At 38.1% G+C, this 21,687-nt stretch overlaps 1 protein-coding gene across 4 annotated transcripts in view; it reads right to left on the reverse strand.

Annotated features, from left to right (window-relative positions):
• Nucleotides 1-21,687, reverse strand: part of BANP (BTG3 associated nuclear protein) — a 166,458-nt gene that overhangs the window by 36,505 nt on the left and 108,266 nt on the right. The window contains exon 12 of one of the 4 annotated variants that reach the window (XM_085310140.1): nt 14,405-14,589. The exons of the other annotated variants lie outside the window; for them this stretch is intronic. Within the exon in view, the coding sequence (XP_085166266.1) occupies nt 14,542-14,589 (48 nt within the window). The 3' untranslated portion in view covers nt 14,405-14,541. Of the gene's footprint in view, nt 1-14,404; nt 14,590-21,687 lie in introns of those variants that run through there. 4 annotated transcript variants of the gene reach the window in all.

Below are 21,687 nucleotides of genomic sequence, written 5' to 3' on the forward strand. Positions count from 1 at the left end.
AAAATGCAGGGCAGAAAGCACAACAGCCTGCTGAGACTGTTGCTGAAAGAGGATATTTGTCCGGCTCATTCTGTCCTGGGCCTCTTTTGGCCGCTCTTCACCTTTGCCAGACTTGCAGTTGATGTACAACTGTTTTTTGAGACTTTACTAGAGTGTTTCTTGGAACTAAAAAACACCAAACCCACCATCATGACTCTTTATGGCTTAAATTTTATTTTCTACTAATTCTGATAGGGATGGGTTTTCCATAAGGGATTAATTCCCTGAGTTACCTAGGCGCTCCAGGATTTCTGTTTCTGTTTTAGCATACATTTTTGCTTGATAGGAACATTTTCATTGGAAGAGAAGCAATAAAGCGTGCTGTCTACTATGCTAGTATTCTTCTGCTTTATGTGCAAACGATTACTGATTGCTGAATACCTCTGGAAATTGCAACACAAAAAGTCACCTTTGCTACAGGATTTTTTAAATGTATATAAAAKTTAAAACATTCCCATCTCTCCTAGTCCTTCCCCAACTGGGTTTTCAAAAGAATCCTTTCATGAAAAGATTAAAGTTATTAACATTTCTTTTTTTGTTGTTAAACAGATTTTAAAGAACACAAGGTTAAAGTTGAAAGATGCCACTGCTATTGTTGGCTAGCTGTTTGTGAGCTGTCTGAAAATATATAGGGAGAAGTCTCTCTGTAAAAATGTTTTTTCTCTTGGATAACAGTAACAAAGATTTGTTTGGCAAGCGTTTTCACAGAGAAAAGTTGTATATATGTGATTTTTTCCATAAAAATCAATTTCAATACAAATTGAAAACAGAGATAACAGCATACAAGCCTATAGACAAAAATATAACTGTAAAAACAGAAAATGAAAAAGTCATGTCATAGACGCATTAAAATCTCTATAGCTCCCATGTAGACTTTTTTAACAAGTACCTTTGAGAAGATGCATGGACTGGAGCTTCTTCAAAGTCTGAACCCAGTGGCTTTGGACATGGTCCAAAGCTCATCTTTTCATTTATTGCCAAGTTTTAAAATGTCAATTCAGTGGAGCAGACGGTCACACAAGGCCAAAAAATATTCTTTAGCACCCTGCTACTGTTATTTTGCCCTTCTAAATACATCTGTATCAAAGCATCTCAAAATCAGTACAGACGTTAAGTTAATCAGGCCTTAAAATCTGGACACAAACACACACCATTTTGGGTTCACTTTCCATTGGATTTCTGCTGTGATGTTTTAGGCAAAGAATGATTTAATGAGTATGTAACTGTGTTGTGTTGAAAATACAAACTTTTCAACTGGAAAGGCTCGGGGGGATGGCGCAGCACCTGCCAAGGGGAGCCTTCAGCTGCCCAGCGCCGACCCTCGTGTCGGAGTCCAGCAGSTTCCTCCTGCCGCGGCTCCCTCAAACGAGGGCAGCAGGTAAGGGAGGTGGAGGAAGGACACCAGTGTTGTTCTTGAGGAAATACAGATGCGTTAATGACATTGTCTGACCTCCTCTTAGCATCCCCTTCTCCCACGAGTAAATCCGTGGCTATGCACACTGGGCACAGAGGTGCCCACACACGCAGATCCGATGTTTGGCAATGCACTCACGGGAAGATTTAGCAGTGGGACACGGCAGAAAGCCTGCTTTCACAACAGGGATTCTTCTCTCGTTAGAGCCTGCTGTAATAGTCTACCAAATTATTGTTGTCAACCAAATTATCCCCAGCAGCATTTGCAGAGCATGCGTACAGCACGGCAGCACAGAAGCGAGGGCTCGGGGCGCAGAGGCAGAGCCAGCAGCACGTGGTGCTCCACGGACCCCAGCAAGCAGCAACAGTCCCTGAGCCAAATGGGTCTCCCATGCTAAAGCAGYCATTTTTAGCACACTCAGTATTTTGAACTAGCAGTACCAAATATTTTGAAGGGATTCAGTCCTAATTCTGTTTCAATAAACCCTACAAAGTAAGGTTTAATGTTCAGTCCTGGCTCAGGAAAAAAAAAAAAAATCACATGAAGTTTGGTTCAGCTCTATGCTCTTTATATAAGCTGTATTGGGTAAATGATGCCTATACTTTTACTTCAGTTTTAGTAAGAGTGCAGGAATAATTATAGACCCAAGYAAAATGCAGGTCTCCTTATTTTGAATTCTATGTCCTCAGTTTTCAGCTTGTACATTATCACTACACAATTACATGCACGACTACCCAAAGTCAGAAATAGGTTATAAATACATTTGCATCTGCAGAACAACACTTACAAAAACAAATCCTTTCCTTTCTCCATAAACCTAGGAGCTAGTACCACAAAAGCTGAAAACCATATGACAACTTTCAGAACAACGATCTCCTCATTTAAAACAGTTACTGTTTTCTTCTTTCCCTTTCCTTTTTTTTTCTTTCCTTTTTTTTTAATCAGCGTGCATCTGTGAGGAGGGAGGTTTTACAGTCGTACTACTTTTTCAATCACAATCAACCCCAATTTGTAAGTGCAAGTTTGTCTACCTACACGCTTGCTCACAAAGTCGTTATTGTCTGCCTCAGGTCTGCAATAACACGTTCGGCAGAAAACGCAGACCTCTGCTTAGAAGACTAAGCACAAAGCTGCTATGCACTGATGGCAAATTAAGCAGCACAAAACATTCCTACCCACATTCACAGGGCCTTGGGTGTCTCCTTGAAAGTGTACAGCTTTACCTTCTGTGTCCTGCCCGAGGCAGCTGGATGTGTTCCTTGTTTAGGAGCGTTTAATAGACTTTTTACAAATACCGAACTAAGCAGCTGTATCCAATCCCCTTCAAGTGATTTTACAAAACGAATTTAACTCCTCTTGAACATTTTCAGTGATTTTTCCCCAAAAAAGAGAAATGCTAGAAATAGGGAATTTACATACAACTTAATACTAACAGACCACATGTGTAAAAACAAGTAATAAGGGGAGAAAACAGTACTTGTTTCATCTGTTTGCATACTGACTAGTGAAGAAGTGCTCACCACACTGTAAGTAGCTCACCACAATACTTTCATTCAAATTATWCACTACGCTTACAGAAGGCTTTTCTTCTCAAATGTCTCTTAATAAAATGCAAAGCATAAAGATTACTTCTGTAGAGAATGGCTGCTAGTCAGCATACCAATGAAAGGGTAATCTTTAGCCAAGGACTTCTTATCAAGTCCTAATTTTATGAAAAACATTGTGGGATTTTAATTGATAGGATTTTTTTGATTAAATCTTACATTCAAAGAGGTTGATACACTGATAGTAAAATGCGCAAATCTTGGAACCTGTGTTCCATGTCTAATCAATGAGGAATGAGGTGACAAAACAGCCTGACGACCACAGGATAACCTACAGTAGAAATTTATGCAAGAGAATCCAAAGCAACTCAGCAATACTAGGAGAAGAACATATAGTACAGCAGCAGGTGAAATTCATCCCATAAACAAGCGCAATCTAATGTCAACTGGAAGCAATAACGCAAACTCCAAAGTTTTCATACATATTACATAGACTTATTCACAAGCTACTTACATTCAGAAAAAAGAAATGCAGATAAACAGGGGTGGCAAAGTTAACATAAACAGATGGGAAAGGCAGAGAAAACAAGAAAGTTTAAGTAACGTTATTACGTAAAATAGCATTTAGAGGTATACCTTTAAGTATGCATTATATTTTAGCTTCCCCACCTTAAAAGGAAAACTAAAAAGAAAATACAGAAGGTGGCCTAGAGAAAAGCATCAAAATTTACTAGAGACCTAAAAACTCTCATACAGGAAAAAGGTTGAAAATTTTAAGATTACTGAGACAAATCAGCACAGCAGACCTACATCTGCTACTCTGTGGCACTGAAGAAAAAAAGGACACCCTACATTTTACTTACTTAGTTCAGAAGCATGAGATGCTTCTCAGCTTTGCTTTTTTTCCAGCATTTTAATTTTCAAATGTAAAATTGTGCATTATTTTGGCACTTGTAGCACACTCATTCCATACATCCAATAACACTGGTTCCAGATATTACAGATTAAGGGCGGCCACGCAGAGCTGAGACGCCTACTTAAGCACATTTCTGGGGCTCTTAGCTCATGTCGTTAAGCCGCGACATTGCTGAAGTTGTTTCGCTGTGCAAACKGCGTTAAGAGACCACAGTGGTAACACCTAAATGTAGTAGGGTGAGCTGAAGATAAAGACAAGAGCTCAGAGGGCAAAAAAAWGTTTGAATAAAAAGAGTGGAATATTCCTTAAATGAAGCCATATTTAAAATGACTATGAGAAGCTTCCAAAACAGTCAGCTTAATTAGCCACAGCAATGAAAAAAAAAGAAAAATTCCAAAATGAATTTAATCAGCAGAAAGATCTTTTAAATGAAAGACTTAAAGAATTTAAGACTACATATAACTGTTGTAACTGAAAGCGATACATGACAAAAACCCTGAGACTGAGACTATCAAACACTGCATACCGTTACTAACAAAGGCAGGATGCCAGAGGTAACTAAAAGCTGTATTTTTTTAACCTTGGTCAATATTGAAACTTTATTAAAAACTGATAATATAAATTTCCAAGTCYAACAGATCAATTTACTGTACCTTCAACAAAAACACTGGGGATGTAGCTGACAATATGCTCCAGATTAAAGACAATTATTAGATAGCATAAAATGTATGTAAATTCTTACCAGTTTCATGTTCTTCACTATCTCATGGTACGATGCAGAATCTAAAAGAATTGTCAGAAAAGAAGAATTCCTCACTCTGTTTGACATTCGTCCTGAAAAGTGAGCATTCTCTTTCTGGTAACTCACTATCTGCTAGCTAAAATTTTCRGGATCTTCCTTCCAAATACATGTTTCTTCATCCTTTCCTGAACAGACTTAAACATTGTCAATTGAGATAAAGCAGACACAGCTAGAAACGTAGCTCAGACAAAGAAAACAAATACATAATATACTCAAACTTTTGGCATGATTATTCTTATTATTTTAATAGCTGTCTTCTTGACAGGTAGATACCAAAGGTAAGGTTATTTTCTAATCACACTCTGAGATTAAAACTAGAAATTCTTCCTCTTTAGTTAAATTTAATAAAAAAACTACCATCATCTCATTCTTTCTRTATGCTATATGATTTTTACACAAATATCCAAATGATTTTTTTTCAAAAATCTGAAAGTTTCGTATTCTATAAACAGCAGTATGAGGTAAAATTATCACGCCAGTCAATGAAAAAATATTTTCCCCTCTCTATTAGTAAAATCTGAAAGAAATGCAAAATATAATAAAAAAGAAATCTGATTTTCTTTTCTTTAACACATCTGTTCTATATTAAGAACAACTTTTTTTTTTCTCTTCAGCCTAGCTATATCAGTAAAACCAGTGGTAGTAAATTAGTATTTTAATGTAAGCCCATACATATATCTTAGTAATATATGAAAATCCTACCTCCACCCATATATRTTTAAAAGATTTTATGCAATGTATTAATCAATAGTAAAATAGTAACATAAAGCACATTCAATAGGGTACTTTTGTAGCATCTTCTTTAATGCATTATGTTCTGTACAGTTTTTGGAGCATTCTTCAGAATAAAAAGAATGTATGTTATCAATGAAAAATGTTGCCCAGGGAATAAGTTGCATRAGGGAACAGATGAATATTTGATAAACACTTCTGCAGGTATATTCTACTGTTGCTTACTGAAAAGACACGCAATCCTTTCTTTCCTTTGGCAAGAACGTGTTAAAGCTTTACAGAAAACCTTTTTGCTTTACTGCAAAAAGGATATTACCAAGTTTCTCCTTCCTTTATTTAGACAGGTAACAGTAGGATATTTTTCCAACCTAATTTATAGTTAACATGCAGATGTAATAAAACTTTTTTTTTTCCAGGTTCTGAAGCAAAAAGCAGGAAACAAACTGGCTGTTGAATATGCACACAACAACCTGTCTCAGAGTAACTGCACAAACCCAAGGGAAAGTAACTTCCTCCTCCTCAGAGTAATGGTGCAAGTGTTGTCAACACTATTGACCAGTCTGGTTGGACATCAGCTCTTGGACTCACAAGAAAGGAGCAGCTCTAACCCTAGTTTCCTGAGCACACTGACAGATGTTGCGCTGGATGAGCTTCTCAGCGACACAGATGCTGCTCTCGGCCCTAGCGCATTCTAACAGCTGACAGRAAAGCCCACCCTCAATTAAGAGATTAACTTAGAAAGTCACTAAATGGCTTTTCATCATGTTGCTTGTTTAGACTTCAGAGCATGAACAGCCTTGCCAACAAGAGTCACCTAAAAGRCCTTCTACGTTGTTAACCACACTGGGAACCCTCGAGCTGCAAACCCAGAGCACTTACTCTTCGCTGGAAAATCCTGACGCAAGAAGCCCCACTGACTGTGAAGTTACCACCATGGCAAATACATGCAAGGCAAAATACCAGTTTTCCTTACCCCACATCTGGCCTTCCAACAGCAGCAAAACAAACTCCTCCCCATAGCCAGATGATAATTTGCCTATAAAGAAAATGAGTTGCTTCTAAATCTGCTACATACCTTAACAAAGGACTTGGTCATTAGCGACCATAAACCACTGGCATAAAATTATRTGTTCATTACCTAATAAAACCAGTTGTCTTGGCTCCTGATCTTTTAGCTTTTTGCTTCTGTAGCTACCACGGAAGATGCAGCTGATACAAATATTCTACCCACTGCTTTTTTCTCCTCCCAAAAATATTCAGTACATTTTTTCTCCGGACTCCTCATATGTGAGGTGAGAGCTGCAATGACTGAGTCCTTCCTCACTGCCATTAAAGTCAAGAGGACAAATGCGGATTTTCTATATTTTGCTCCTGCAGAACATCTTTGAACTCTGATATTGCAAGTTTTGGAATATGTGGAGAGGGTTCCTGCCTCTTCTAACTCTTGGGGGGCAGAGAGGAGGAGAAGAGAGAAAATGTAAATATTATCTAATATTTCGTTATGTGTATTGCTGCATATTCTGAATCTTGGACTTGTACTAAAACAGCCACAAAACAAGCTGATGAGGGCTGCTATAGTCTTGAGGTAGACAAGGTCACTAAATTACTCACATTACAGAATCCRGCTTAGTATTTACAACTGCTATTAAGATCCAAGACTGACACAACCCCTTGGCACCAATGGCAGAGCACACCGAAAGCATAACTGCTATCTAAGTATCTGCCTTGGGGTGAACTTGTGTTTTCCTCTTAAAAAACACCTGAGGATACACTCCCCCATGCAATCTAAACATCCACCACTGAAGAGGCAGATAATAACAAACACATTATAACCAATTATGATCTTACTGGAATCATGTCTGTATGCAATACAAGGAACTGGACTGTGCAGGTGGAAGGAAAGGGGGATCTACCAGAGCATGCTTAGTGCCTTATCTCACTGAAGAGCATTTCCTTGTTCAATGCTGAGGCTGAAAATCTGAGAAGGAAGCTACCTGAGAGGTCCTGGGTTCCTCAGAGTCTTCTTGGGATGTCCTGGGCACCTGGGTTTGAAGTTAATCATGATAAATTTGTTCAAGAGAGATTTGCCACCCTACCCATCTTGTCTTTGCAAGCTTGACAGGTGAAACACCTGCAGACAGAGAGCCTTCCTGGGATACAAGACGCTCTCACAAAGAGTACAGGTAGTCCCAGCCTTTATCTTTTGCCTGACCATTTCATGTTCAAGGCAATACTTTTAATCTACAGAACAACGTTGAGGCCACTGTGGTTAGAAGGATTTTTTTTCTACATTAAAAAAAAATCTTAGATGTTGTCAGTAACAACTGAGACAACTAATTTAATTGTCCTAATTGCTAAAAGCATCTAAGGACAGTAATGATTTTAAAAAAAAGATCTGTGTAGGGTATATCTTCAAATAGGGGTGGAAAGAAGCAGATACTGCTCTTTAATCCCCAGCATTAGGCAGATGCGGTGATAAGGCTCATATCAAATACATCTCCCATGTTGAGAGTATGAGATATAGGAATGACCACAGTGGAACATACAGATGCATGGATGATCACGACATTGAGAACAACATGTTTTACCATGGAAACTAAAAACAAAGCTGCTGTACATCAAGATAAGCCAAATGAAGTAGATATTTCAGTTTCAAGTCTGGGCACAGAATAAAAYGGACTAAGAATATTTTTTCAGAAACTAAAAGACTGTTATTTCTTTCTTAGCACCATCAACTACATTCTTTTCCATACAAACTAAGTACAAATTTTACAAGAAAAACATTCAGAAAATGGAATATGTATTACTTAAAAAGAAATCTAGAACTATCTAGGGTAAGATACTATATCATAAATTGTGATAAAAGATATCATAAACTGTGAATAATTTATGCATGGGGGTTATGCTCATTTATAAAAAGCAACCCTTCTAGAACCCAGAGATTTTTTTAAGGATATTTTTCCATAAGCATACCTGATGCACCTGGCAAGCAACCAAGTCTGTCATGGACTAGACATTATTATGTGTCTAGTCAACAAACAGGGTCCTGGGATGGGAGCTGGAACATCCTTGGGTCATATGAACTTCCTAACCCCGATCTGGATGTCTAAGTTTTGCTAACTTTGTTTGGTCTATGGCACCGGATGCTTTCCTTGGCATTGACACAGGTGAGAGTTTTTGTAGTCAACAAGATCAGTCCTAAAGCATGAGTTTCATTTTTCAACTGTAAAATTCCGAACAATCATTTTGATGTTAAAGAGAAGAGCTGTGACTGAAGGCTTGGCAGGGTTATTAAATTCTAAATCATAAGAACCTAATAAAAGACAAAAACAGTCCTATAAATACTTATAATTTATTCTTATTATATTTTATTTATTACTGCAGAAAGTATGAACCATGGAAAATTACACTAAAGTCATCAAGCTTAGCATATTATATGTGAAAGGCCATTTTTTACATTCTGGAAACAAATAAACAGAAAGGAGTCTAAATAAATCCTTTGAAGCTCCTAGTCCAAGACAAACATGATTATTATGATTGTACAAGGTTCCTGCAGGGCATTTGTCGGGTACCCTAATTGTTTCACGTGGTGGAAATAACCCCTCTGTTGATGGGAYAGCAGCTGTATTTAAAAGCTAGTGCACATCTGGTTATTTTATACATACTATAAATGACTTCTTGTTCTGGCATGCAATGACCACTAAAAGAACTGTGAAACAAAGTATTTTCACTGTAAAAATATTTTCACAATATTCATGCTGGAACTCTAAGTTATGCCATTGCTTTTTACAGTGAATATAATGGGTTTCACTGGCCCACACTGCTGTAGTATAATGGAGTTTGCGGCGTTTCCTCCTATGCCAGCAGCTATACAGATTTTTAGTTTCTCTGATCTACATTTTGCGCAGACTATAACTGACAAATGACATATTGGAACTAGAGTATCAGGATATTCTTTTTAATTATGATCTATTATTTGCAACATGAAACCCAATTTGAACACACACAAGAAAGTTATTTTATCACTTGGTCCTAAGGCTCACATACTGGACTTGCCTAAATTCACAGTGAAATTTGAATCATGGTCAAATTTTGCCCTTTGACACCTGCTTTCTGGTGGCTTATAACTATTTTACCCTCTTCTTTTTGAATAAGGAAGAGAGAGAAATTCAGATCATGATACTGCTTAATGAAATACCCTTTTGATCTTAGTCAAAACAAGACACATCTGCATATTCTACAGCCTGCAGTTTTTTGCCTGCAGGCAGCAGTATCCTAAAAAAATTCAGCTGACTTTGCAGCTGGTGAAACAGAACGTGATTTTTTTTTTTTTKGGGGGGGGGGGAAGCTACCTATAAAGTTTTCACATTGAAGAAATATGGAAATTAAATGTTTAAGCAATTTTTAGCTTTAATTTTTTTTGTTTGTTTGTTTGGTTGGTTGGTTGGTTTTGGCTAAAACTGGTCAATTTGACCTCAATTCACAAATCAGTTCGATGCGCTCTGAAATACCATTTTTACAACTGTTCTATTATTTGCAGAATAAATTTCTCCCCATTCAATCTGGACTCTTATTCAGATCCATCAAACACATTTTTCTGAAAATCTGGATTCCCCATCTCTAGGGCTGCCCAGTGCCAATTTACATCCCAGCACCATAAAGGGTAACGCACTGCTTACTCAATACAGTTCCCTCAAATTATAACATATAATCCAGACCTCTATCTAGCTTCCACATGCTTTTTCCGTCATCATAAAACCGATGCAGGTTTTCCAAGACTGAAGAAATATCCTTCCCAACCCCTCTCTCCTGCTTTCACATCTTTTTCACCAAGTATCAGGCCAGGATTAAACTATATAAATACATAGCTTGTGCTGTAAGCAAATGTCATTTTAAACACATAAATGTTCAGCAGATTGGCTCTTAGCATGCAGAAAAACAAACTGCTCTCTTTGGCAACTTTGCTAGAGATTTACAAGCCTAATTTAGGCCTCTATTTTTAAAGTCTTAAGGGCTAAAAAGATTTATTCAGCTCAAACCAATCTAAATTCATACATAATGTAAAGCTGTTTAAAACAATCTAACAAATYGCTGTGATGCTCCAAAAGTACTCCAAACAAACTCCATAAACTGCACACAGACAAAACATCTGAAGGGCTGATGCAGTGGGCAGAAGATAAACTTCCTAAAGGATTTTTCAGCGGCACTGTTGTACGCACTGGGCTCCAGGCATGCGCCTGTAGGAAAAAGCATGCTGCAGTTTTATTTAATACTGCTTGACTTCTGGCTGCAAGGATAGAGTTTTCTAAAATATCAGGGTGTACCTGGCCAGCCAGGCTGAGCAGAGCCCTGAGGCGTGTAAAAGCATACAGTTCCCCCCCACATCACTTACAATGAAGAGCCAGAAACAAAGCCACAAGGAAACCCTGGTAAGGCAGAAAGCAACAAGCTTAGCCTTATGTTCTTACTTCCATTTATTTAACCTGAGTTATACCCTGCAAAATCCTGGACTGATTGCCTTTCTTTGTGAATCACCTTCACTCTGAACTTTATGGTCTTAGTCTTCTCATAACCTTGAAATTCAATAATGATAAAATTCCAGAAATATTACGGAGAGCACAAAGGCACTTAACTGAAGCGTATTGTTAAAGATACGACATTTAGAATCAGGCCTGTATTTTGCTGGACACATTCTCTAATATAATAAAAATAGCCTTTTCTTTCCCACATTTTACTATCTGTCTTTGTTTATTCAACCATTCAGCAAACCCAGCTGGATCACAGACATTGTCATCAAAGCAGCATTCTAGGTCAGCCAGAAGTGGATGCCAATTGTCTAAAAATAAATAAAGGCTTTGTCACTGGAGTGCAATTTTAAGGCCCTCGTAATGAATAATGGAATAGAATAGCCTTCCAAGGAAGTGGGATACACTGATTTCAAGTAGAAAGATTTCAGAGTTAATCTGAAATTCACAGTTACTGTAAACTCCAGATAACTTTATTTTATTTCAATAAAAGATGGTACATTAAAGAAACCATTAAAAAGTTTAGTATTGTTTTTAAACATTTTTAAGACTGCAAAATACTTTCTGTACATAGCCACTCCTGTAAACAGATAAAACTACCGTTTACCTGTCCTACAGACAAGGGAACTGAAGCAATGTGGTGAACCAGCTTCTTAAGGGTCACCAAGTGGCAGAACCRGGATCAGATTTCATACTTTCTAGCTCTTAGCCCTGATATAATGCAAAAATTATTTCCCCTAAGCCAAGAAAATAGAAGAGACAAGGTAAGAGTAGGTAGCTTTATCAGTACAGACTAACTGCTAAAAATCTTGAGGGAAAATAAACACGTAGAGCACCTCAGAAGTCAAAGATGTTACAATGACTGGAGTTTAGCCTTGTAAATGTATTGTTTTACTTCAAAGAAAATACTTCCTGCCTGACAATAAATTCCTTTACAGAAATTTTTGAAAGCTATTTCCTCAACGGATAAATACAAAAGTTTTCCAACCAAAGATATGGTGGAAATTCATTATAAATCCGTAAATCAAGCAGAATTTTTGCTCTATTTGTTTTGTCTTCATTAATTCCTATATAAAGCATTTTCTGACCTTTTCTAACAAGGTCAAGGTGTCTAAAAACAGACTGGATGCAGAGGAGATGCATCTAAGGCTTGCCTTTGCCGAACCCCATTATAACAGTAGTTTCTATACTGGGCAACTTGAGATGACAACCAAAATTACAGTAAACACAACAGCAAAAATAGCACTGGGAATGGTTGAAATAATAGCATGAATGACCAYAATCACAATTATACTTCCATGGTACAGATCCATCTGGTACTGGATAATCTCAAGCTACTTTTTCACTCGTGTGTGTTCACACCACTGGATAATCCTGTGGAGTTTGAAGTTTGTTGGTGCTGGACACCTGGAGAGACTGTTTTTAAAACTGCAGTTGAAAAGAAGTGACAACAACTTCTTGATAATTAACTATCAATTCACCGAAGTCAAGAGTGCCAAAGCAACTCAGAAATTTGGGGGTGGTGTCACAGAGGATCATCTAAACTGAATTATAGATTTTACCATTTCAAATTATTTAAAATTAAGGTTTTTGTCCCCAAATTCCCCAACTTGTTAGAATGAATTCCACCTGGCAAAATTAATGCAAACTTAAGAACATAATTATAATTCATAACATTAGAATATCAGAATAATTAAGCCAGATTCAAGATACCTTGTTGTTATCTCCTTTTGATACACAATGAAGTGGACAGGAAAGAAACTCCATCTCCAGCTATGCAAAGAATTCAGATTAATGCAAATCCTTTATTTGTGACAGCACTAACTGCACGTTGTACTATTTCTTTTCTTTCTTTCTTTTTTTTTTTTTTTTTTTTTACTGTTGTCTTTGTTTTTGATTGTTCTCGACTGTTTGCATGTTTTTGACTGGCTCAGCTTTTAGAGCAATAAAATACTACACATTAGGAAACTCAGAAATGTAATAATAGCCTTAAATTTTTCATTAACTCTATTAGTGGCTGTGATCCTCTGTACCAAAAATGGTAGGTATTTTTTCAAAAGTTACACTTAGTAAATGGCAGGCACAGGATCTGAGAAGCAGGAGTTCTGGCTTTCCATTCAGCACTCCATAGACCATATGACATTAAGGAATGGCCTAGATCCCAAGAACCATGAATCTGAGTCCTAAAACAACAAAGATGCCAATACTTCTTTTTAGGGATAGAAGTCACTAAATTGATCTTCACTAAACTGGCTATGTTCTTCTCTTGTACAGAGAATCACTTTGAAATCAAGATAAGTCATCCAAAGAATGACATAGTAACTCAGTAAGGTTCAATGAACATAATCCACTGCTTCTTGTAAAACCAAGGAATTACTGAACACATTGCTATACTTCTGGCATTCCCTCTGCAAGATATAAGCTCTCTTATGCTTTTGACATTTGGTATTGCTGTTAAACATATTAGAAATGATGTTATGTCTCTTCTGAAGGAAATCCAAGCAATTTATAACCTTCCAGAAGTTGCAGAAATTGCTTAAAATCTAATACAAACTATTCTAGGTACAAATCATTCTCCTTTCTATTTAGTTAGAACTCTACTGTTCCTTAAGAAAAAATGTAGCAAAATACATTTTTGCAGCAGTCTAACTCTGCAAGTGTTAGTACTCTAAAACTCTCTCAGATTTCTCAAAGTACTCATGCTTTCATAATAAAAATAGTCTGGAAAAAAACATTTAAACAGGAAAAAAATTAAAGAAAAGGTTTTCCACGTTTTTCTCATCAGGTTGGGTTCTTCCATTAAAGTTATTCCAAGAAAGAAATGATTCACACTCCCCACGTTTAACTGCTGAGAAATTTATGGCATCCTCCATACTCACTCTGCCTTCTCTCCAATAAGCCTGCAAGCAATGGGAATTAAAAGCCACAGCAATGACAAGAACGTGAATCCAATGCTTCCCAGCCTCACTAGGAGAACATGTCGGGTACTTGTGACCACAGACTTGTCTTTGTTTATTCGGTTGTGAAATACTTCATATTCTGATCAGTTCTGTGTCTGAAAAAGGCTTAATGAGTAAAATCTGCTTAAGAGATAATATATTGAGAAAGACTTGTGAAAACAATTCCCTGTAAAACTTGATACATAAACCCTATCATAATGATATAAAAGATAAAGGCTATCTGAAATTACTTTAAGAACAATCTTATATTATTAACTGAMACAAAACAAATGAGAAAACTTCTGTTGAAAGATCTAGCCCTTCGGAAGGCAGAAATGAAAGCAGCAAGGACTCAACGATCATCCTTTTTTTCTGGTGATGAGATACAGATGGGGAAAGGTGACAAGATAACAGAGGTTGTTCTGCACAGATGGAAGAGCTTATTTCTCCTAAATTAAAAGATCAACTCAAAGGGGACTTTAAGGACCTGGAACAATCTTGCCTTGTGTTGTGGTTTTGTGATTGCTCAGGGCTTGCTGGAGCTCAGCTTCGTCACGCCTCCCTTTCCAACTGGCTGTGTGCAAGCGAGGAGAGGAGCTCCACACCTTGCCCAGTCTTGGGTTGGGAAGTTCATCTTTTCAAGTCACAGGCCCCAATACTCCCCTTCCAAGTCAGAACCTAGAAACACATTCAAAGGCTTAGAGACCAACATTATCTTAACATATTTTCAGTCAAGCTTGTCATTAAAATATAAGAATTGTTCAATCTAGTGTGCAAAACACACTGTGCCGATGCTTGAACCTGCTGGCCTTCCATGAAAYGTTGGTTTTCCTATAGCAATACGGCTAGCTCACTTGTGCCTTTCTTTGACACTTTATCATCCTGTAGCTCCAGCCTCCTTGCAAGCTTTTCTGGCAAAACAACCTCCTTTCATTCTGGAAATTGTGTAGTCATCATCTGCTACCGCACACCGTGCCTACCAGGGCCAACTCATACACAACCACAGAACAAGTCCATGTGGTCTCCCCAGTGCTTGTAACCCTTCCTTCCCATCTCAGACTAGCACAGGGCCATTTTCATAAGAAAACAAAACTTATTAATACATTAGTCTCATTATATCCTTCAGCCTCCAATGCTGGTATCACTTTCTACGCTGTACATGTGTTCTTGTTTTCATTTCATTGTGTTCTGTTGAACAAAGTGTCAAAAGATGACATTYAAGCTTCTTTGCTGCTATTCAGCAGTTTAAGAGTGCCTAGTACAAATTGCTTTGCAGTATTTTTAATGGATTTGAGTTAGCATAAGCAGTTTCTAGTGTTTTCTGAAGATTTGTTTTAATCCCTGAATAGCCATAGTATATTTTTAAAATACTTGTTTTTGAACAAAACAATGATAGCCCTAGTTTGCTACCTTTAAATAAAATCTCCTCTCTACCTACCGGGCTCCGCTACTGAATTCACACACTGACACTGGCGATGTGCTGCCTCAAGCCTTCTGCTGTAACAGCTTTAAGTATTTCCTGCAAGATCCCATCCTTTGTGGCAGCTCTGGCAATTACAGGGCACACTGTCTCTGAAGCCAGACAGGATTTGTCTGCATGTAGTTGTTTTTGATCAGGTTGACATATACTAAATTTAACTCTGGTCTTTGTTCCACTGCTTTTGGCTAAAGCTCTAGCAAAAAGCCTGCAAAGAAAATCTCTAACAGCTTTGTATTCCTTTGGCCAATCACATATCTGCAGTCAAGAGTAATCTCTATATTCTAGCAGGATATCACCCATTTGCTCTATTTGGCAATACCAGTTAGCGGCTGATGGTCAGTTGGCCTCTCATAAAATCAAAGCCTGAAAACTTTTTACATAGTTGTATGACGGCCAAAACCTCCTCCTGCTTTTTGATTCCACCAATGCATAAATTTTTTAGCAACTACTACATCCTGGTTATTGGCCTTTAGCTCTGATTACACAGAGGTGAAAGAAGTGTATAAACAAGTCAGAAAGCTGAGGTTAGTCATTCTGCACTGCCACAGTCCTGGAGCATCCCAGTCGTCTTTTTTTTTTTTTTTTTGGGGGGGGGGGGGGGGAGTGGGGGCAGGGGATTGGTGGATTTGCAGTTGAATCCATAACCCATCAGCATTCTTAGGTTGTTAATTCACACCAAATTTCTTGCATAGGAATTTATGAAATCTCTTTGTAGCCTATTTAGGARGCTATACTGGTAAGAGCCACATTGCCATTGTGATCCATCTGCACAGTCTCTCGAGTTTCTCTGAGTGTGTCACTGACATTAGGGAATTTTATACCTTAAAAAGAAAAAAAGCAAGAAATCTCAATGTAAACTTTCAACTCAGCTTTACTGCCCTTTCTGAAATCCCTGTCTGCAGACATCCAACTGCAGCTCCTCTCCTCCAGGACCTAGCCACTCTAGATCTGTCCAATCCAACATGAGCTGCATGCTGAGAAACCACGGATGAGCAGAGCTCATCCTTCCTTCCATAAATTCTCCCTTCCTACCCTCACACCATTCTGCTCTTAGGCTCATCCTACCTCCAAACATTATCCTTTCCTGGTCTGCCTGAATGCTCCCAACACTGCAGTCAGCTGACCTGAGCAACCTGAACATCTCCTTAGCCTTAAGCCACATCATCATCCCCTCTTCTCTCCTGCACACAAGTTACGCTGACCATGAGGASGACAAACTGCAGCCCCAGCATATTCTTTCTCTCCTTTCCTCTCTACTGAGCATGTATCTAAAGACAGCAACAGTGCTGCTGAGACTCAAGAGAGTTTTTTCTAATATATGAATACAACAGACTGCTGCAACAACCATGCATCCAGTTGATGAATTGTTGTGGTGGGCGAAAATCCACCTCCGGGCTGTTCACCGGCCATCACTGCTCTGCGTTATCACAATCATGGTTTAATTTTCAGAGCATCTCAAGTGTTGAACTCAACTCAAATGATAATCTGAGAAAAGTCTCTCTTCCAAAAAGATACTAAAGCACAGATAAAATGTAATTCTGCTTTTTATGGGCTCTTCTTATGGTTTCCTGTCTTTGTGAGGAGGCAGAGCTGCTAGATTAAACACAAACAGAAATTTAACATATGTGGAATAACAGCTTAGATGGGCAATTTATTAGCATATTTCCACTTTCATTACTGCACCACACTGATGTCCATAGGTCTCTTCTGATCTACAAAAGTGCGTGCCCTGGTTTTCTCCTTATCCCTCTCATCTGACAGAAGACAATTCTTACTATGCCTAAACTCTGTTAATTTACACTCTGAACAGCTATATTTAAGCCCATTCCCTTCTTGCTGTATGACACATCACATCTCTTCCCTACTGATAATACCATCTCTGCTTTGTGTTGCCAACAATTTAATTAGCATATTTCTTCTCCTTGGACAACCAGTTAATGTAGAAATTAAATAAAATCTCATCCTAGGCCGATTCTTAAGGGCTTCACTAATAATTTTCCTCCAACCTCACGTTTATCTTTTCAACATAGTTTTGTAGTTTTTCCATTAGCAAGTGCATTACATATTTCATAACTCTCATAGTTATCCCCAGCTTTTCCCATTTAGCAATGAAACTTTAATTGTTTCACAGAAAGCCCATCTGGGTCTCTACATCTATTGCATTTACCCCAGAAAAAACTCCTCCCTCTGAAGAAAGACAGGTTGGAATCCTCTGCCACACCTATGCCTTTCTTACGCTTCCTTCAAAATTTCTTCTAAAGTCACTGTAAGAAAATAGAAGAGTTGCTGTACTGCAATGAAGTAAAGGTCCACATAGTCCACTACTCTGTCTCAGAGTGCGGAAAAAAACAGATAAAGAGCATGGAATCAGATCATTCACAGAGGTTACTCCCAAACACTTCCTCAGCAAATAAYCATTTGCAACTCAGCAATTTCCTATATGATACCAGAGACATCACCTATACATTTAGTAACCATTATTATACTACTTTTCCCGGAACTCACAGTTTCCTTTGAAYCCACAGGCTTGCCAAAACTTTGCAGCATCCTGTGCCAAGAAGTTCTGCAACTTACCTGTAAACAGTGTTGAAAAACTCCTACTTCTTGCTCATTCTGAACCATCCATCTATGAGATTTATTTGTATTATGCAATCTGTTCTCTTATCCCATGACATGCTGTGAGCCACCGTTGGCTGAACCCTCCTTCACCTAGTTTTCCACCTCCTTTACAGCCCTCCCCATGCTCAGCACTGCTTATGGAACAACGTAAGTTTGCTCATTACTGTTCAAAGTTACAAGCAGTCCATTTGCTCCCACAGCTGAGTCCCACCATTTTCCCCTTCAGTGACGTCAGTACTCCTTGAGAAGAACTTGATGCGAAATAAAGATACCTCTCTCACCACATCATTTGCTAACTCTGGTGAGGTAACATGCTGTATTTCTTACAGTCTCAGCTTTTCATGATTGCTTTGGCACACGCCCATCTTTCTGCTGGACTCCAGTTCTACGATCCACAGGGTTTGTGGTTGCAGGTCTCTTCTCCTGTGGTATTTTGCATTCTTTATCATGTCCACAGAAGCAGAGCAGTATTCATAGCTTTTACTAYAAACCAAGTAGCTTTCTTTGATTGACAAATTCTACTGGTTTGAAAGAGAGTTTTGCCTCTAAGTTTTTTTACATCAAATTGCAATCATGATCTGATCACTTTCATGGAAAGAATTAAAAAAAAATTCTTCTTAAACTTCTATTTAAGAAAGTTTTTTTTTAAAAAAAAAAGAAAAAGGAATGATCTTTCTCCTGTATTTCACATCTTAGTGGAATGCAGTACTGCTCTGACTTCTTCAATCCAATTTCACAGTTGCTTTTCCCTCGGAGAGTTAAAAGAAAATTGTTAAGTATATCAAGCGTCTCAAAACCAGCTATTATTGTCCGACTGTCCCTTTTGCTGCACTCATTCCACACAAGGCCATTTCTTGTTTAAACTTTCTCCAGCTAGTTCCTGTACGCCCAGCAGATTTCAGAGCTGATACATGCTTTACCCCCTCCATTCTTCCACTCAGGATAGTTCTTCTATTTTCTTTCTTCGCCTGGTACCACATGGAATTCAGCAATTTTGAAAGAGGCTTTTGTGTGCATGCTTCCCCCCCCCCTTTTAAATTCTCTGCCCTGTTCCAGTTTGGCTGTGCATAATAACAACATGAGCTTCACAACTCTCCCCATACACTTTGCCTGAAAAACTCAGCTCCTAAAGGAACCATCCCTAATACCACACCTTGCTCGCCAGCAAACATTTCTATTCTCTGGGGTGAAATCAAGCTCAGCCATTAACCCGATATTCTATACCTTCCTTCTGATGAATTCTGAATTATGTATTAGCGATTCCTGGTTTTAGATGATTTTTACACATGGCACAGTGAAACAAAGCTAAAGGATTTGTTACACAAGAATATGCTGTTGGCTGGTTAATTTGAGAGTGTGGTGTCCTGGCACAATTAAGTTTTTCAGCTCTCACTGAATATTCAATACAGGCCTGACTTCTGATGTGAAAAGGTATCGGTGAGGAAAACAGTCTCAAGCAATTTAACTAAAATAACACGAATACAGGAATAACAAAACATCAAACAGGAAATGAAAAAGAAAAAATTGACTATTTTCTGCTCTCACTTCCCATTCCCTCTCACACATCCTGATTTTTCCATGAAGTCATAATTTGGGATCACACTTCCAGTGTTATGGCAGAACCTTTGCATTCCTGTATACACTGAGATAAAGGAGCTGAAAACCTGGCAGTGAGCAAGCGGCTGAAGTTTTACCTGGCAGCCATCAAGGAACCTAACAGACTGAGCTGCCTAAATCATGCTGAATTTGAAAAAGTCTGTAGAAGTCTTTGAAACCAGTTATACAAAGTGGCACAGGCATACTTCAAAGGCGCTAATRCAGTATATTCATGAAGGTTCAGCAAAAAGCACAACCAAGAAGGAATGTCAGGACAGCCAGGAGCCAGAAAAGCAGCCTTTGATGAGGCCATGAGAACAGACCAGGGAAAACCAAAGCAAAGCCAAAGCAAGAAGATTCTTAAGGAGCCAAACTTTGTCTGGAGCAACTAAAGCAAAAAGATGCCAGAGAGTTTCCTGAGGGAGAAACAATGCTCTGATTAGACATATGGAAGACTATTGTAAATGAAATGTGAGAGTGTAGAGAAGGATTACGTTATGACCTGAAAAGAGGAGCTCAAAAAAGGAATAGCAGATATTTTTTTTTTGTTTAAGCTAATTCATGGGATGCTGCTATATAATCCTCAGAATAAAAGGTCCATGCRTGTTTTTCAAAGAAAAAACTCCAGAATCAAAGTAATTCTGAAGCTGCTCCAAGTTCACAGCTCAGGTGTAACACGTAACTCATTCTAATAACAGAGAYGCCCGCACAACAACTGTTCAAGGCAAAGAGGCAGCTTGTGTCAAGTCCATGCCTTCAAATACAAATGTCCTTTGCCACCTATCAATACTGTGGCCTGTCCAAAACGTAAAAATAAGGCTTATACTCTTTTAAGGGAATGCATCTAATCAAAGTTCACTTAAAAAAAAAAAAAATCTGAGTCCTCAGTTTCACCAGGGTTTCTGCTCGAMTCTTCAACCATTTGCTCTGTTTTATTTTTGAGGCTATGATGGAATTACACTTAAAAGATGCTTTAAACCTCTTCCACAACATAAAGTGGAGAGTTTAGAAGAAGGAGATAACTATCAATGAAAAGTTTTAGTAAACAAAGTACTGTCGTGTTAACCATCAAAACCGAACCGTCAATGCAAACTTTCACCTGACAATTTCTTTGCTATTGGCATGACATAGGTGCAGTTCATAGAACCAAACTCTGGGTCTACTATTTTTTTTCACCCATCACATATTTCCTATTTATTTTCCAAATGAGGAAAAAACTTTCCTTCATCAGTTATAAGGGTTGGTCTCAACTATGACACATTCGCACTTGGGATGATGGTTTTATAACAACATTTAGCAAACATGGTTTATGGAATGCAAAAATAATATCTCAGCCAGGGTCCTCCATGCAGCTGAGGAATGCAAACGTCTCTGGACTCTTCAGAATACCACTCTTTTGTTAACCTTGCCCTGTAGCACTTTTTTTTATTAGCTTGTAAAACTTAGCTCACTGAAACAAAATATTTTTATTCAACAGTAAATTTCCTTTATCTATACATAGTCTTTCTGAGAAAGCAGAGCAAGACAGGATTACCAAATCACTGCASTGTTCCTTTAATTCCTCGTAGCACCTATTGCTCAGAGAAAATAATTTTAAGTTTCTTTGCATTTTGTAACTACTGCGCTGGCCACAMCACCATCATTCCCCAATAGTATTTCAATAATGGGTTTTACCAAGAGACATTTGAATAATATTTTCCTATTTTTTAAAGATTTTTTAAAATWTTTTTTTCTCAAAAYGATTCTCCTCTTAGCTAGACTTAAATATTTGCATTATCTGTAATATTAGCAAGTATGAAATAAATAGCCTATTTTTAAGGTAACTTCCTCTAAAAATGCATGACAAGTCCACCAAGGCCTGGCAGGCACTCACTGCTTCCGGCAGCCGCGCTGCAGCTCTGAGCACAGGCAGAGGCTAGAACTCATTGCTGGTTTTTTTTATTATTATTATTATTCAACTTTCATAGAACTGGCAAAACAGCTACAAAAGCACAAGCTTGCAAAATCTTGCATATGCACCTATTCTTTGATTTGAAATCAGTAAGGACCATATATGTTAGTAAAATTAAACACAGACAGTG

This window comes from Rhea americana, unplaced genomic scaffold (assembly GCF_003343005.1).
Source record: "Rhea americana isolate MKP2758 unplaced genomic scaffold, rheAme1 scaffold_311, whole genome shotgun sequence".
Taxonomy (NCBI): Eukaryota; Metazoa; Chordata; class Aves; order Rheiformes; family Rheidae; genus Rhea; species Rhea americana.